Source organism: Neltuma alba, unplaced genomic scaffold (assembly GCF_004799145.2).
Source record: "Neltuma alba isolate B1F8T4 unplaced genomic scaffold, ASM479914v2 tig00011214_pilon, whole genome shotgun sequence".
Classification (NCBI taxonomy): domain Eukaryota; kingdom Viridiplantae; phylum Streptophyta; class Magnoliopsida; order Fabales; family Fabaceae; genus Neltuma; species Neltuma alba.
Window position 1 is genome coordinate 240741 of NW_021635938.1, and position 17170 is coordinate 257910.

General features: G+C 34.9%; 2 protein-coding genes and 1 non-coding gene across 3 annotated transcripts; 2 read left to right on the forward strand and 1 right to left on the reverse strand.

The window, feature by feature from the left end:
- The first annotated feature begins 2833 nt into the window (after positions 1-2833).
- On the forward strand, positions 2834-2906 carry TRNAA-AGC (transfer RNA alanine (anticodon AGC)). The gene has a single exon. It is a non-coding gene; the product is annotated as a tRNA-Ala (tRNA).
- A 2400-nt stretch (positions 2907-5306) lies between these two features.
- Positions 5307-11462, forward strand: LOC114762393 (formin-like protein 5). The gene is made up of 7 exons (XM_028951867.1): positions 5307-5447; positions 7129-7408; positions 7598-7810; positions 8083-8740; positions 8834-9036; positions 9979-10214; positions 10383-11462. Exons 1-7 carry the CDS (start codon positions 5307-5309, stop codon positions 11235-11237), a joined length of 2586 nt encoding a protein of 861 aa, XP_028807700.1. The 3' UTR covers positions 11238-11462.
- Positions 11463-13299: 1837 nt separating this feature from the next.
- On the reverse strand, positions 13300-14239 carry LOC114762383 (probable histone H2A.3). Its single transcript, XM_028951857.1, has 2 exons — positions 13975-14239; positions 13300-13750 (listed from the first exon to the last, which is right to left on the reverse strand). The coding sequence occupies exons 1-2, from the start codon at positions 14161-14163 to the stop codon at positions 13532-13534; spliced, it is 408 nt and encodes a 135-aa protein (XP_028807690.1). The 5' UTR covers positions 14164-14239; the 3' UTR covers positions 13300-13531.
- Positions 14240-17170: the final 2931 nt, after the last annotated feature.

Sequence of the window (17170 nt, forward strand, 5' to 3'; positions counted from 1 at the left end):
GTAAGTTGAGTTAGTTATTTGTTCTAAATAGGTATTGTCTTTCCTAAAATACCCTTACTAATCAAGTGTATTGACTAGAACTATCATTATTAGAAGAGCTACTTTGAAAAAAAAATATAAATATGAGAAACAAAGTGGATTGGAGTCTTATATTTAGAACCAAAATAAAAATCAAATAAGGTCTTATATTAAGGACCCGAGATAGTAGTTATTTTTATCAATATTTTTATTAAAAAAATATATCTTATTGATCAGTTCATATATTTTTTTAAAAAAATAAGATCAACGAATTGACTTGCTATCAAACCTGGGATCAGAGTCAAAAATGGGTCAAAAAGCAGTTAGAGATTTGCAAAATAATAGGCGCCATAATTTTGTGACCGACCAACACTTAAATTTGTTGGTAGATATGGGGAAAACTATAACATATCTAATTTAATAAATTTAATTTGATTTCTCATAAATACACCTTCAAAAACTTTAATTCAACCGACCCCCTCATACTTTTGTGGTTGTAGTTAAAGTTAGTTGATAAATATTACTGGCTCCGGTTCTAAATCTAAAACAACTGTAACTTTTATTTTGATTCTAAATATAAAATTTTAATAAATTATATCTCCAATGAACAGTATCCAATAAAAACATTAGAAGATGTAGTTTAAAAAAATTAACACAATTTTTTTATAAAACATCTAATTAACTTAACTAATGTTTTTATTAATCGCTGCTAATTATTTATCTAACTTTTACGTTTAGAATTAGAAAAAATAATTTAAAAGAAAAACAAGAAGAAGAAGCATAAAGTTGGAATTAGTTTAATTGGGGTTGAGATCTAGATTCTATGTGAGATGAAGTTGAAGCTTTGCTTTATAGAGAGATTGCTGGATTAGGAAGCAATATATAGTTGTTAAAGTATGAAAAGTAATATTCATCTTACAAAAAAAAAAGTTTAATTAATTAATTAATCAATTTGATCAGATGCTCCACAGACATCAGTTAGGTGCGATGAGTTATAACTCTCTTTGTATTGTGACACCAGAATTTCCGAACAAAACATACAGTAATTTCTCTGCCAGTGGCATCCCATAATAATTTCCAAATTATTAGTATTTTATTATGGGTTTTGTCTTCAATAGTTAAGGGGGATTATGGTGAATTTGATAATTATTGGGTTTGCAAATAATGAAGCATTATTTTAGTGATTCCATAATTGATGGAATATTAAAACCAGATTGGTCTGGTTGACTTGACTTGCACATGATCAACAGACTTATCCACTTTGGCTTAACTTTGTTGTTATTATTACTTGTTAATTATTATTAATTATAATAATTAACAAACCCAATGTTGTGTAAGAGACAGACAAAAAATGGAAAACCCCACTAATTATTGATGCTGCTTAAGAAAGCATGGAATGTTTACGGCATTTGCAGGCCTGCAAACTTATTCACCACTTTCATGGCTTTTAGTTTAATTACAATTGTAACAAAACGATAAGTAATGTATTAGAAAATTCTACGAGTTTGATGCATAGAAATGGTCTCATTAAATGTAAAGTTTGATTCGATCGGCGAGAATAAGCAATCAACATCTCACTAATATTTTGGATTCACTTCTTGTTTCTCAATTAGAGAGATTGGGGGGATTATAAATAATATCGAATATTCAACCTTTTATTTATTAAAGAGTTTGCATATGACTAAAAAAGTATTTAGATAGAAACGAAATCATGATTTTAAAAGTAATTTTACGGTATACGAAATAAACATAACATATAGAAGAGTTTGTTTCGATTTGCGAAAAAATATTTTTGAGAAGTACTTTTACAGTTTCCCAAACACTCCATAAGTCATAACACCATTAGCTAAATTTATTTGCTCTAAAAGAGCCTAAGGAGGGAAACTAAACTAAATCTAACAATGTCCAAAATATTATCAGTAAAAAATCATCAAATTTGAAAATGTTACTTCCGGCCCTAAATATAAAAACTAATTTATAGTATAAATTGTATTATAAACTAACTCTTATATTTAGGATTATAATAAAAAAATAGATTAGAGTAGAATTTAACTACTTTTTGAGGAACGAGAGAATAATTTTATGTAATTGATGCGTAATAAATGGAATTAATCAACCCAAAAGCATGTTCATACTATATCTAAAGATGGCTTTATCTTTTGTTATTGTTTATTGTGAATAACGTGGTCATCCTTTCAATAGACTCCATAGCAAGCAAACACTGACTTTTTTTTTTTTGGTGGTGAGAAGACGATAATTAGGTAATTAATTTGTATAAGAATTTTGGCGGAGAGCACAAGCGCTTAGCTTGAATGATGAAACCGGATAAACAAACGAAGAAGCTGTTTCTGTCCCACAAAACACACACTACATTTACCAACAAATGTTAGTCCAAATAGAAGGAGTTTAGATACTTTAAACATTATGTCATGAGTTTAATCTTTGAGGCAGTGTGTACGGAAAAAATATTATTAGGAGGAGTCCCTGTTACAATTTCTGATAGTACTCTGAGAGATTAGTTACTTACTGTTCAGGTGGGAGGATACTCTGGGCAATTAAATAAAAAACACACACACTATCTCTTTGTCCTCGCTCAACGACATTTTTTTTTTTAGCTTTTGTGTCTGAAGGAAAGCTAAACGACATATGACATCACACCTTTATTTTATCCACCGGCTCTGCGGTCCGCATTATCACTTCGCACAACAACTCGACACTTGTCTCTTTCTCCTTTCTCAATTCTCACCGTCGGAATTCGACCTTGACATGATAGAATAAAGATCAGTTATTATTAAGACTCGGCACTGGTCACCAAGGGGATGTAGCTCAGATGGTAGAGCGCTCGCTTAGCATGCGAGAGGTACGGGGATCGATACCCCGCATCTCCATTCTTTCATTTTTCCGTTTGTATTTTCCAGTACTCTTGATCCTGCAACTCTTATAATGAAGCTCAGAACTGCAAGTTGGTGCCTCTGTAACCGTTTGTTTTACCATCTTTCTGGTTAACATTCTTTATTGGATCCCCAAGAGAGTGACAGAAATGATTGACCCCATCAGCCTAGACGAGACAAGGTGGAGAAGATAAGGGCGTCATGGGTTTTGGACGTTTTGGGCGACATTTGTATGTTGTCCATTAGGATACCATGTTCTTTTCTGTATCTGCTGCTACTGCTGTTACTCACTTCATTCCTTCATTTGCCGGCTTAAATATCACCAAGCAAGACAGTCCTTGCTTCTTTATATATAGCCAATCACGAGGAGGGATTCCATTGTGTGTACTTGGCCAAACAAGGGAACACCTAGCTACCACACCGTCATCCACCCACCCTATGCTATATTACAACGCTGCAAATGGCAAGCCAGCACCAATCTGATCCTCTAGATTTATTATCTCCCATCTTTAATTTAAAAACTAGTTACATATTCCATTTGGTTTTAGATAGAAAACTTTAATCTATTTTGCCTTCAGTATTTATCCATTTGGCTCCTAAATAATTATTACAGTCATTGCACATATGAAAGAGTTTTCATGAAATGGTATTTTAATATACATAATTGATATGAGTATTTTAGAGAAAATAACATAAATTTAGTACAAACAACTAACTCAATTAATTTTTTTAATATCCACAAATTAATTATATAGCTATTATATTGAAGATTATAAAAGCAATATTATTTCTTTAACAGTTAATAGTTAAGAAATTATTTTGCACAGTCTAGATTGCAGCCGAAATATCAGCACAGGGGGCAATGGAGGCCTCCACCCTTTCATTTCAATTTTCACCCAAAAGCAACTACAGTTTTTTTTTTTTTTTGCCCCAGTTATGAGGTCCAATTTGGAGCAGGGTTTTTGAGTAAGATTTTTCTATGTGCCACAAAAATTAGTTTAACACTTTTAAACTCAATTCTTTAATGTGATTATAATCGTTTTAACTTTAAAATCTGACATTCAAACAGCATAATGGCACACCTTCGCCAACATTTGTGAGTCAAGTCCTTACAAGAGTTTGCTAGTCCAAAACACATGTGGATGCGATTTTGGGCTGGGCTCAGCCCATGGGCCCCAGTATTGGTCGCTGTCCTTAATTAAATGCACTCAAGAAATATAAATTCATGGGAAAATGGCAAAACAAAACCCCAAAATTAAAAAATTACAAATAAGGACCTATGACAATATTAATATGGGTTTTAATAATAATTTTTGTGAAGGAGTCCTTGTGTGTAATTTTTTTATTTGTACTGAATATTCTTAAATCAGGAGATTTATGACTTACGAGTAATGAATATTAAGCAGTAAATATTGAATATGAGTCTTTTACAGGAACCATTAACATATTTATTGAAACCAAAAGTGTCCCAAAAAAAATTCACCCTTTAGTAAATTAATGAATTATTTTATGAAGATAATTAATTAATTGATTAATTTCTTATTTATTTTGACAATGAAAAATGTTGCCAAAGATAGAGAAAATGAGTTTCAACTTCAAAATGTAATGTTGTGGCTTATAAACTTCCTTGTTTACTCAATAAAATTAGTAATGCTGAGGAAAAAATAGATTTCCACAAAAACTCCCACTTTAGAAATTGCAATAAAATTAAACAAAAAGGAGAGGAAAATAAGCTTAAGAGAAGATGCTTGTGTCCCAGAGTTGCCGCCATTATCCTAACGAACAAAAATCATTGTTAGGACGGCCACTCGCGCGCCAAGAATTTTACAATACATTGTGATCATCATCATCATTCTTTTTTGGCCGTCTCATTTGATTCGTTCTGTACAAAATTATTAGCATCTCCAGCATTTTACGTTCAATCAAGCCGCGTCTCGTTTAATCCCATTGCCAATGATCATGTGAGCATTTTTTTCGTTGATCTAGTCAGAAGCAGAGCCACATTTTTGTGAATCTTTTACCAGGAGAGATTCGGCTGGCCTTAGCATTTGCATTCGTATTGGCCCCAAGCTTATGCATTGCCTATGGCGCAAGGAAATTTCACGTGAATTTGTGATTCGGATGGCATTGTTTGAAGTCCCATCGGGAGTTTAATTGATTTTCTGGCTATATTGTTCATTGGAGGCGACGTGATCTGATTTGATAAATCAAGAGGATAATTTCCGAGCAAGTTTTTCTCTGCATTGTGCTCGAGAATTCTAGTCTTCATCCAAAATACTTGGTGGTTTCACGGATTCTACGAGCCAGAAATAGAGATATTATTTGGAGGAGCAGAAGTCGAAACTTCGGTTGTTGGCTGGCTTTGTGAAATGAGAAGCAAATCAAGAAATTGGAATGATGATTATTTCAAAGCCTAGCTTCTGCGTTCTTTTGGTTCTTCTCACGACATCAGTTAGTTCAAAAGATTCTGAAGAAACACACGAAGATTTCCTTTGCCAACTGCTTGATCCCACCTCCGGATTGTTGGATGAGGATACGGTGAGACTTTTTCACTTCGTCATATTGATTTGGTTACCCTGTCAGTTCAAATTCTTGTATGCCATTTTTTTCCTTAAATTATGTTTTGGTTTACGTGTAACACAAGACTTCGTCCCGGCTGTGCTTCCTCCGAGATGCATTTGAGTTTATACCTTAAAGGATCTTTAGAAGAATTCAATTTAAATGGTTGAAGAGATATCTCTTCTTACCATGAGATTCATGCATTCGTTTAAACCACAAAATAAAGCTAATGACGAAAGATTAAGTTAAATTTTTTTTTGAAGAAGTCGTAAAAATTCACGGACTTGGAAAAAATTTTATATTATTGTTTACACGTATGATTATATTTCGTTTTTGTGGTTTTCATTAGCAGCGGCACGCGCTTATTTGAGGTTTTGAACTTTGAGTGACTTGACAACGAAAATAATGCTTGCTAGAACACATAAAAGACAAGTTGCGTTTTTTCTTACCGGAAAGTCTTAGTCTGTAGTCTCATCCGCTTGGCGAGGGATTGGACCCATTACGCTTTATAGGATGATGGGATTCACTAACTCTTTCAAGATTGCTGTGACATTTTGAGGTTCTTACCTTTACTGTCTTAGCCTGTCAATAGTTGCACATGGCCTTCCCAATTATTCTTTGGCTTCCCTGCATCATTTTCAACAAATTGCGAGTCATAGTCTTTGGCCAATTTGCCATCTTAAAACCATGATTCCTGGTGAAGTGAAAAGTAAAAACAAGGCCTTCTTGGCCCATATCCACAGTGCCATACAACGTTGGCCATAAAAATTATTGCGAGTTAAAACTGTCATCCACTGATATTGAATGGGTGGAAGTTATCGTAAGGCTTCAAAGTACATAAAGTATTATTCATACTTTTCCTTCCAATTCAAGGGAGTGTTATTAATTGACACATCAAGTGAGACCTTAAGCAGCACGGAGACTAGAAGATCATACTCCAATGTCAAATGGGTGAATTGCAGGGATGCTTTGAGATCACACGAGGAGGATCATGAAGCAGCCTAATATTATGTTCCTGTGCTTAAATTCCTCTGAACATCAATCAACCTAAACTAATTATACCAAGTCGCGCCCACGTCTATAACTAAGCTCTAACTGCTGACAGGGACAATAGCTAAATGTTTCGCTTCTTTCAATATCTGGATCTTTTTTAATACTCTTTGATTTACAGTTTCATTTCATGTAGTCCTATTGAGTCTGTTGTAGTAGTTGAGATTTTCGGTCGGTATTAAAATTTAATTTGATTCTGGATGAGAACGTGCTTTTTGTTGGGTAGTATGTCAGATTATGTCGTGGTATACAATGCGCTTTGCAATTCTTTGTGTTTGTGAGTTAATTTGGCAACATAGTAAATATATCAAGAAAGATAACATAATCTTTTTAATTCATATATGCTTCTGCTTGAACCAGATTTGACTCAAAGTCAATAACTTTCTACAAGATTTGCATGAGCATGGACTCTCACTCATACGAAGATAAGTTTCTAAAGTTTCACTCAAGTAATTATTCCTAAGGCCGTGTGCTTGATTGCAATTAAATTTACAGAGCTTTGATTATTTTCTTCATTTGTCTGATGTGAGAACAGAATGTTAAGGGAGGAACCATTGTTCTAAGAATTGGTGGGTAGACCCTAAATCTGGTTTTAGTTTCATGACTGCAGGTACAGCAATTACGGACCACTTGCTCTGTGGATTTGATTCAGCTGAAGGAAGAAGTTAGAAACCTTGACTTATGCTTTCCACATGAATCATCATCCAGTTGCACCAATGATATTGATTCATTTTCAGCACGAGAAAACATCCAAAAATTGATTAATGCTTGCCATCCTCAGTTGAAGCAAATCTTTCTTCACTGTTTGAGAAAGAATAATCTTCCACTCCGAAGTGTAGCCGGTGATGAAAATGATGATTCCAGATCCAGTGATCCTAGAAGAAATCTGGGTTTTGGCTTGCCTCAACACATATCAAAACCGCCTGGCCCTGGCTCTGTTACTGCAGTTAAATCATATATCCACACTCAAGAACCACAATCTCGGCTGCCAAAAGAATCTGGAACTTTACCTTCAGAAAGGGCACCTCCTGCATTAGTGGTGTTTGCTAAAGATAAATCTAAATCCAAAGGAGATGAAGATGATAAAAAAGATAAAAAGAAGAAGAAGAAGAAGAAGAAGAAAAGTGACAATAGCATGGTTATAATTGCTGTTGCTGCAGCTGGTGCATCAGTGACGCTACTAGTTGTACTGCTGTGTGTTTTGTGCTGCTGTTGTGCTGGTAAAAGCCAAGTTAGAAAATATGACGAGAGGCCCCTTCTCAGCGTGAGCAGGAGTGACTACTCTTCTACAGGTACATATCATCTTATGTGTCTGTCTGCGCAGAAATGTTAACGTGCTCAGTATTGAAAAGTTGAGTAATGCTGTTATTCATATTTTTTAAAAATAAGCAATTATTAACCATAATTTAGGATCTAATTCAACCGTAACTTAATGCTAGCTAGATGGCTATGACCAAAAACAATTAGATTGCTTGCTAAAGTATTAACAGCATTGTACCTATAACTCTAGCAAAATGAACTGTTCTTCCACAACGTTAATGTCTTGATAACTTTGACATTTCAGGTTCTTCTCCCAAATATTCTTCTGGAAATTCAGTAAGAGATCAGAAATTTGGGTTTCAATCACATGATAATAATTCAATCGACCACAAAAGGACCTCATCTCTTAATGGCAATTTTCCTGTTGGATCTGATGTGCAGGAAACTCCCTCACCAGCATTTGCTGGTACTGATGCTGCTGCCAGACCATCATTGGACCTGAAGCCGCCTCCTGGTAGGGTGGGAATCAGCCCTTTGAAACCTCCACCTGGAAGGCCAGATCTCCTTTCCCCTGAGCTACCTTCTAGTAATTCCGCTACTTCTACTCCTCCACCTCCTCCTCCTCCTGCACCCCCCCAGCCACCCAAAACTGCTGCTGGACCTCCTCCTCCTCCACCACCAGCACTACCTGGCGCCAAAAAAAGTGCTGGTGCACCACCACCACCACCAACTCCTCAGAATGGTAAAGGTCCTCCTCGACCACCTCCACCACTTGGTGTAAAGAGTGGTCCACGCCCTTTAGTTATACAGAAAAAATCAAGAGCTACAGAATCTGGAGGAGCTGCAGATTCAGAAGGTGGTGGTGCTCCTAAAGCTAAGTTAAAACCTTTTTTCTGGGATAAGGTTCAAGCCAACTCAGATCAAACAATGGTTTGGAATCAGCTTAAAGCAGGATCATTCCAGTAAGGAATAAATAAATCATGAACTGTTTTTGTTGCTCATGATTAATGATTTAACACTAGCTGCTGATGTTTTAACGGAGCATATTTTGACAGGGTGGATGAAGAAATGATGGAAACACTTTTTGGCTATACCAATACAGATAAAAGCAAAGGTCCAGCCAAGAAAAGATCTGCCTCCTTGGATCAGGCACCTCAGTTTATCCAGATCATTGACTCAAAGAAAGCACAAAATTTGTCAATTCTATTGCGAGCTCTGAATGTGACTATGGAAGAAGTTTATGATGCACTTAGTGAAGGTGTTTTTCTTTGAACTTTTGAAATTCCCTCGAGATTTATTAATTCAGCAAGAATAATGCTTGGTTTTGCTAGAGAAACACACGAGCTTTTTGTACATTTATGATGAGCTGGACTCTGAAAGTCAACAACCGACATTATAAGTAGTTTTGTAGATATAATTGGTACTTGTAACCTAGATTCCAGAGATTTAGAACTTCAGTACACGAAGTTGTGCTAGTTTGGCGCTATGATGTGCAGTCCTGAAATTATGCATCATTTTCCTGCTGAAGAGGATAGACTATCGCATTTATGACACCATCATAATTATTTAAGAATTTAGTATATGAGTTTGTAAAGATAGGTTATTATGGAAGCATATTAGTCTGAGATTAGATATAGAAAATTTAAGATAGTCGCAGGTACATGTGGATATACTTTGATGTTAAGAGTGAGAAAATTCTTGTGAGAGATTCAAATCTACGGAAAGCTCCATTCTCCACCGCTGGTATAACAGAATAGGGAAAGGTTCTATGACTGAACTAGCCCTCATATCGTAGGAAACTTAAACCGGTGAATTTTTTGTGGTTATAATTCTTTGTATTTTACTTGTTCAAAAGTTTGATTTTGTTTTTTTCAATGTCTTTTCGCTATGGTATTGTGCTGCTAGGCATCTGGTCAATCTACCTTTCTTATTTGACCAATGACATGTATTCATGAGAACATAGCCACGTTACAGTTTTTGCCATGAGAAATATGTCTATGGATTGTAAGCATTGTGCGCTTAAGTGAAACAAAAATCAAAATCAGTATTCTCTAAAAACTTTTTCTGAAGGCTAAATTGACAAAAGTTTATCTATCAGGAAAAGTAATACATGGCAGCACTTGAAGAAAATGATTGCAATAGAATGTGTCTGCTTGTACTTATATAAAGAAAATATTGTAACTTCTGTTTGGATGATCAGGGAATGAGCTTCCCTCAGAATTTATCCAATCCTTGCTCAAGATGTCACCCACATCTGAGGAAGAACTTAAGCTTAGACTTTTCAATGGCAACCTCTCTCAACTTGGGCCTGCCGACCGGTTCCTGAAAGCCCTTGTTGATATTCCATTTGCTTTCAAACGACTGGAATCACTTCTTTTTATGGGTACTCTTCAAGAGGAGCTCACCTTCACCAGGGATGCTTTTGCAGTTTTAGAGGTAGGATGTCTTTATTGTATCACTCCTTACCTTACATGTTGAATTTATTAGCTAAGCTTTTTGTTGGGTATTTTGGAAGTTTTATGCCAGTTGATGATAATTTATAAATTATTGAGTATAATCCCCTTGGTTTGGAATTTCTAAACTTACCTTCATCTGATATGTTAGGTGGCTAGTGCAGAACTAAAAGGAAGCCGGCTGTTCCTGAAGCTTCTAGAAGCTGTTCTCAAAACTGGCAACCGTATGAATGATGGAACATTCCGTGGTGGTGCACAAGCATTTAAACTTGATACACTCCTTAAATTGTCTGATGTTAAAGGAGTAGATGGCAAAACTACACTCTTGCACTTTGTTGTTAAAGAAATAATCCGATCTGAGGGCATAAGAGCAGTTCGTGCGACAAAAGAGAGCAAGAGTTTCTCTAGCATAAAAACAGATGACCTGTTAGAGGAAGTCTCCACTGAATCTGAAGAGCGGTATCGGGAACTTGGTCTTCAGGTGGTATCGCGATTGAGCAGTGAACTTGAGAATGTGAAGAAAGCAGCAGCTCTAGATGCTGATGTTTTAACAGGAACTACTGCAAAACTTGGGTATTCTCTCTTGAAAACCAAAGAATTCTTAAACAGAGACCTCAATGAGCTAGATGAAGAAAGTAAAGGAGGGTTTTATCAGACAGTTGTGAGTTTTGTGGAGAATGCTGAAAGTGTTATCACGAGCTTGCTGGAAGAAGAGAAGAGGATCACAGCTATGGTGAAGAGTACAGGTGACTACTTCCATGGGAACAGCGGGAGAGATGAAGGGTTAAGACTGTTTGTGATTGTACGAGACTTCTTGGTCATTCTGGATAAAGTATGCAAGGAGGTTGGAGATGAACAGAAGAAGGCGGCGGCAGCAAAAGCTCCTAAACAAGAGCCTCCCAAGGCTCCTTCTACTGATACTCGCCCACCACCACATAAGCAGCTTCTTTCAGGGTTATCAGATAGGAGGATGGATGACTTTAGTTCAGATGATGAGAGTCCATAGAACTTTGGTAAGTTGGCCATATTTTTGGTACCACCTCCATACGAAGATTTAACCAACTCTTTTCTTTTGTCAAACTCTGGAAGTGGCATTTCCAACGTAAAATTATGTTCATAACTACATGTACAGTAACTGACCTCAGAGGAGCTGACATCAGACAAAGTAATTAACACTATCATTCATTAAGGGAAGACGAAGATCCTTTAGGGATTAGCTTCACCGGTTACAAGAAGAAGCCATTTTTTGGGATCAGTAGTTGGGTAGTCTTGTTCTTCACTAGCAATTCTTTTTCTTGTTGATATTTGTGTCTCCGAAGGGGGAGGATGTAGCATGATAGTATAATCATTTTTTTATCATTAGAAGTCTTTTCTTGAATTTTATTTTTTCCCCTCATTTTTCGAAGTTAATCATTTGTATTATGTAATTTTACATTTTTTGTGATAATGTTTGGCTAAGTTGAATTTTGGGGAGATTATTAATAAAAGGATCTTATATTTGAAAAGAAAGAGGTTTTCTATTTAAGTAAAAAGGGATTTTTTTTAATTTTTTAATCTTAAGTAAACAAATGAGACTGTAATAACACTCTGGATGCCAACTTGCGAACCAAGCTTTGACCCCAAAAATAAAAATCAACAAAGGTTGGGATCTCAGTTCCGTCCTTGAAGTTGGGATGTGGGAGAGAGAGGACCACCTTCATTGGAATTTGGAACAAAGGCGAGGACTGAGCTCTCGGGTTCGATTTCTACAATACTCCATTTTCCTTTTATTAAACTTTATATATTTTCGATTTAATAAAAAATTATAAATACAAAAATCACCAAAAAAGTTATTCGATCGAACATTGGGTAGGCGGTAGGCCTACTTATTTGGTTGCAATTTGCAAAACCCAAACAAAAACAACGATACCCAATGAATTTTCCCCGCTCGGCCTCCACTATGGTCCCTTTCTCCGAATCCCAATGATTAAAGAGGCGGGAAACTGCGGAGAAAGGGAAGGGCGCCAAACAAAAGATAGGGGGAAATAAAAGGCCAAATATTTTGAATTTCGATTAGGTGACAAGTAGGGGAGGTAAGTCTTTTTAACACATCACCCTTTCAAGTTTCAACTATTGATTTCACACATGTAACGGATAGATTTGGGCTATTTAATCATAGTTTTAAGTCTGTAAATAACCTCCCAAAATAATGAAATTCTAAAACGCTGGGAGTATGCCCGCTGAATGATGATGACAGAGGAGTTCCATCTCTAATTTTCTTCCAAGACGACTTCTCTCTCCAGAAGATTTACCACAACACTCGTTGATATTAAAAAATAATACCGTATGGCGTCCGACACAAAGGCATCATTATTCACAAATAATGACCTCCTGCGCACAAAGGCAACACCAAAATCCACAACGACATCCAGACAACACATGACGTCTAAAATAAAAACAGCCCTACTTTGTCTAATATGAAGAATTATTTAGTATCAACTCGCCAAATCACTAACAAGTGTTGATTCAAATGAAAAAAATTTAAACACTATAAATATCATATCTTGAGTTCAATCCTTGAGACGATACGTATGAAACAAGCACTATTGGAAAAGAACCCCACTACAGCATTTGATAATATCCCAAAAGATTAACCTCTTACCTCTAGGCAACTAAAAAAAAACTCACCAAACACACATGATCTGTTCGACCTACAAACCACTGCATACCCCCCCCCCCTCTTTTGCCACATCTCAAGGCATCAAACCAAACTTGAATTGAATTCCACTTCACTCACTCCACAATAAATGGCCGGGATACGAGAATGAACAAAAAGGAAAAGGCCGGCAAAAAAAGTTTCCGGATTTCCCATGTTAAATGCAAAGACACATAAATCAACAGTAAAGACTCCACCACTGATGGTGTATAAGCAAGCGCAAGCGCGTCAATTAGCATGCGCATGTAACTTGCTTTTTCACGGTCAGTAATCTAAAAATTCAGACTTCAAACGTTCATAGGAGTAAGAAGGCCAGAGCAAAGATTTAGACATTTTAACAAATTAACTCCTAAATAGGCACGAAGGCCACATCGGAATGGAAGGGGGGGAAAATAATTAAAATTTCAACAATATCTTCGTTGAAGGAATCATAAGGAAGACAATTTCTATTCACAATACAATCAGAAACCCTAACTAAAGCTACAACTAAGTCGACAGAGCACAAAGGATCAATCCTCATATTGAAGTAAGAAAAATCAAAATAAAAACTACATTAGATAGTGAATCACGTAAGATCGAGGACAAAGGCTTGGCGAGCCTCAAATTTAAGAGTCATCATCAGCACCAGCGCCCTTCGATGAGCCTCCTGTCTTCTTGGGGAGTAGTAGATTGTGAATATTGGGCATCACACCTCCATTAGCAATTGTCACATCTCCCAGAAGCTTACTGAGTTCTTCGTCGTTCCTAACCGCCAATTGAATATGGCGAGGCACAATACGGGTCTTCTTATTATCTCTTGCGGCATTTCCAGCCAACTCAAGAACCTGAAATTCCAGATATTCAACCTCAGGGGACGCATCCAGGAAAATTCAAATTCGAATTTAAAATCCCAGATTTGATATTAGAAGGCAAAATTGATTAGACGCCCAAAATTCATGAAAAATTGGGAAATCTGATCCCAAATTAGAAACCCTATACCTAAAAACATGCGAAATCACGAGTATTCAAAGGCAAAAGGAAATATCGGCGATTAATGAAGGTAATTTACCTCGGCAGCGAGATACTCAAGGACGGCAGCGAGATAAACGGGAGCACCGGCACCGACTCGCTCGGCGTACTTTCCAGCCTTCAAGAACCGAGCGATACGACCAACAGGGAATTGCAGACCAGCTTTGCTGCTTCGTGACGTAGCCTTCTTGGAAGCGCCAGATCCTAAGGTTTTCCCCCGACCAGCCATCGCTGAGCTTTACGATTGCAGAAATTGATCGGCAAAGGGATACCGGATGCGGAACAGAGTTTCGCGGAGCGGGACAGCGGAGAAAAACGAATGAAGAGGAGTGGTAGGATCGCTCCTTTAATATATAGTAGGTTGGAATTAGTTTACGCCAATGAGAATGAAGTACTCGGATCGACAATGATTGCCGTCAGATTAGCCAGGACATGGACGGTTATGATTAGGTTTGGGGATGTGATCGAAGACTGTCTTGTTCGTTTGGCAGCCGTCATAAAATGACAAAACGCCACGATCATTTTCTGCGCTGACAGAATGACTAAAGTAACTATGATTATTTTTTTGCCAAAAAAGTGAAGGGAAATGGCAAATAGGTCCCACTCAAAAAAATTAAATACAAAAAAGTCTATTAAAATCATAAAACTATTTTAAAAGTTTTAAAAAAATTTTGCATTAAATTTTATTTATTCACTTACCAAATTACCATTCTTTTTTTTTAAAGTTTACATTGACAATTGAAAGAGCAGTGGTTGACAACTAAAGATACAAAGATTGACAACTATCGCGACTGGTTTAACAAGTTGTCAAACCAACCGTGATAGTTGTCAATCCTTGTACCCTGAGTTGTCAACTACTGCTCTCTCAGTTGTCAATACAAATTAAAAAAAAGGATAATTTGGTAATTAAATAAATAAAATTTATTGCAAAAAGGTCTTTTGGGACTTTAGGATAATTTCATAATTTTACGGGATCTTTTTGTATTTAATTCCTTTGAGTGAGACCTAATTATAATTCTCCCAAAAAGTAACTATGTTTATTATTACTTGTTTGGTCCCCCACATGTACTTACAATTAGACATGGTTATTTCACCAAAAAAAAAAAAAAGAAATTAGACACGGTTACTATAAATAATACTCCTTCAATTTTTAATATAAGACATATTTTTCTAATTTAATTAGATTAAAAAGTTAGATAAGTTAATTAGTTATAAAAAAACATATCATACTTTTCCTGAAATACCATAATCATTTTTCTTAATATTCATTTTCCTTCTTTTACTTGATTATAGTGGAAGGAATAATTATAAGAGTAATTTAGAAAAAATTAATAAATATGAAAAATAAGTCTTACATTTAAAATCAAAATTAACTTCATAATTAGATCCTATATTAAGAAACGGAGGAATATAAGTTTAAAATATTATTGATGTCATTCTTCCTTTATGAACTGCATGATTTATTGAAGATCTTTTTCATTAAATTTTTTATATATGTGGTGAATTATTCAGTTTCGCCGGCCCAAAAAAAAGGTGTTGATATTCAAATCGGGGGAAAAAAAAAAAAGTAGAGGCTTTTGTATTTATATTGATGATTAACAAACTATAAATAATATGTTTTACTATAAAAATTTTATATTTTATGTTAAATTAATCAAATTTGAAATTAAGATTGAGTAAATTATTAGACGTTTAAATATAAGTTTATATACTAACAATGCCATTTTAAAAAGTTTAGCCCCTTTTTGTTTTTGCATTTTCGCGGATATGGGATGCTTGCAAGAATATTATAGTTAATCAATTCTTTTTTTTAAGACAAAGATATCCTCTCATTGGGGGTAATTTTATTTAAGACACTGTCAACACTAAATATAAGCATTTTTCCCGAAGATCTAAATATAATTAATCAGTTTTAATTAGCGGGTAATCATGTAAAACACTGGCCCCATTTTTTTTTTGGTCCTTTAGGCCAATTAAACAAAGGCCTAGGGCCCTTTTTTAATAAATAAAACATTTTATTAATTTTTAAAGTAAGTATGTGAAATAAATTTTATCTCAACTTATATAAAAAATGTTTATAAGTTATTTCAACGTTAATCCAAATAAAGATTTAGGGGGTGTTTGAATGAAACCAAACCATAATTTGGAGAATAACTTCTGAAAAATATATTCTTGAAAAACTATGGTTTGTGAATAATAGATTTTGTGATAAAAGTGATTCTGATAAAGTGAGAGTATTTAGATAGTTATTATCAGAGGCACTTTTTATATGTACAAATCACTAAAAATGGCATAAGTTAATATGATAATTACATAAAAGATAGATTTTATAATATATTTTAATTTGAAGGAATAAAATAATTTTTACTAACATAATTAATAATATATAAGATAATATAATTAATAAATAATTAATATATGTATATATTTATAAGTTATAAGTTTAAATATGTTTATAGAAAAATGATTACTTTTTTTTCTAACATAAAAAATATTAATTTGCTTTAAAGATTTTAAACATGAAATTCTATAACATTTTTTTACTAGTTTTTATAACAGCATACTACCTCTTATCTTTAATATAATTAATTAATTAATTGTTACTACATGTGTAAATTTTTTTATAAAATATAAGATTAAAGATATGAGAAACAAGGCCATATTAGAGTTGAGAAAAATGACTGATTGGTGAATATATATTATAAGATAAGAGAATTGGCCATTAAATTTATTTATTTATTTATGTAACAAAAATGAATTTAGAAGCATAAAACGGGGTGGTTAGCGTGTCTCCTCGCTTTTGCTAAGCATCCCTTACCTGCGAAGAGAGAGAAAGCTGTGAGAGAGAGAGGGAGAGAGAGCAAGGCAAAGCATGAAAGAAAGGAACCAGCCATTTGGAATGGAGAGCGAGGGACCAAAGGCGAAAGAGAATGAAATAAATGAATAATTGAGGGTATATGTGTCATATCCGTTGGCAAACCATCTGACACTCCTTTTTTTTTTTTTTTGCCACAAGCAGATTCAAAACACTTTTGACAAAATCATGGTTGTTGATTTGGGATGGGTGTTTGGGCAATCTTTTACCCAAATTATGATTTGGACAAACACCTCCTTAGATTGTTTTCAAAATACAATTTGAAGTAATTGTAGTCTTTCTAAAATTATTAGTCTTAAATGATGATTTTTTGTAACAATTATAGTTGTTTTGAATATTAAACTTAATATGTTAGCGTTTA

What these genes read in the sequence shown, in the direction of transcription:
- LOC114762393 (XM_028951867.1), top strand. Translation starts at nt 5,307, where the DNA reads ATGATTATTTCAAAGCCTAGCTTCTGCGTTCTTTTGGTTCTTCTCACG. An exon ending in CTTAAAGCAGGATCATTCCA is followed by an intron (nt 8,741 to 8,833) that starts GTAAGGAATAAA and finishes ATATTTTGACAG; the next exon opens with GGTGGATGAAGAAATGATGG. An exon ending in TTATGATGCACTTAGTGAAG is followed by an intron (nt 9,037 to 9,978) that starts GTGTTTTTCTTT and finishes TTGGATGATCAG; the next exon opens with GGAATGAGCTTCCCTCAGAA.
- LOC114762383 (XM_028951857.1), bottom strand. Translation starts at nt 14,163, where the DNA reads ATGGCTGGTCGGGGGAAAACCTTAGGATCTGGCGCTTCCAAGAAGGCT. An exon ending in TTGAGTATCTCGCTGCCGAG is followed by an intron (nt 13,751 to 13,974) that starts GTAAATTACCTT and finishes CTGGAATTTCAG; the next exon opens with GTTCTTGAGTTGGCTGGAAA.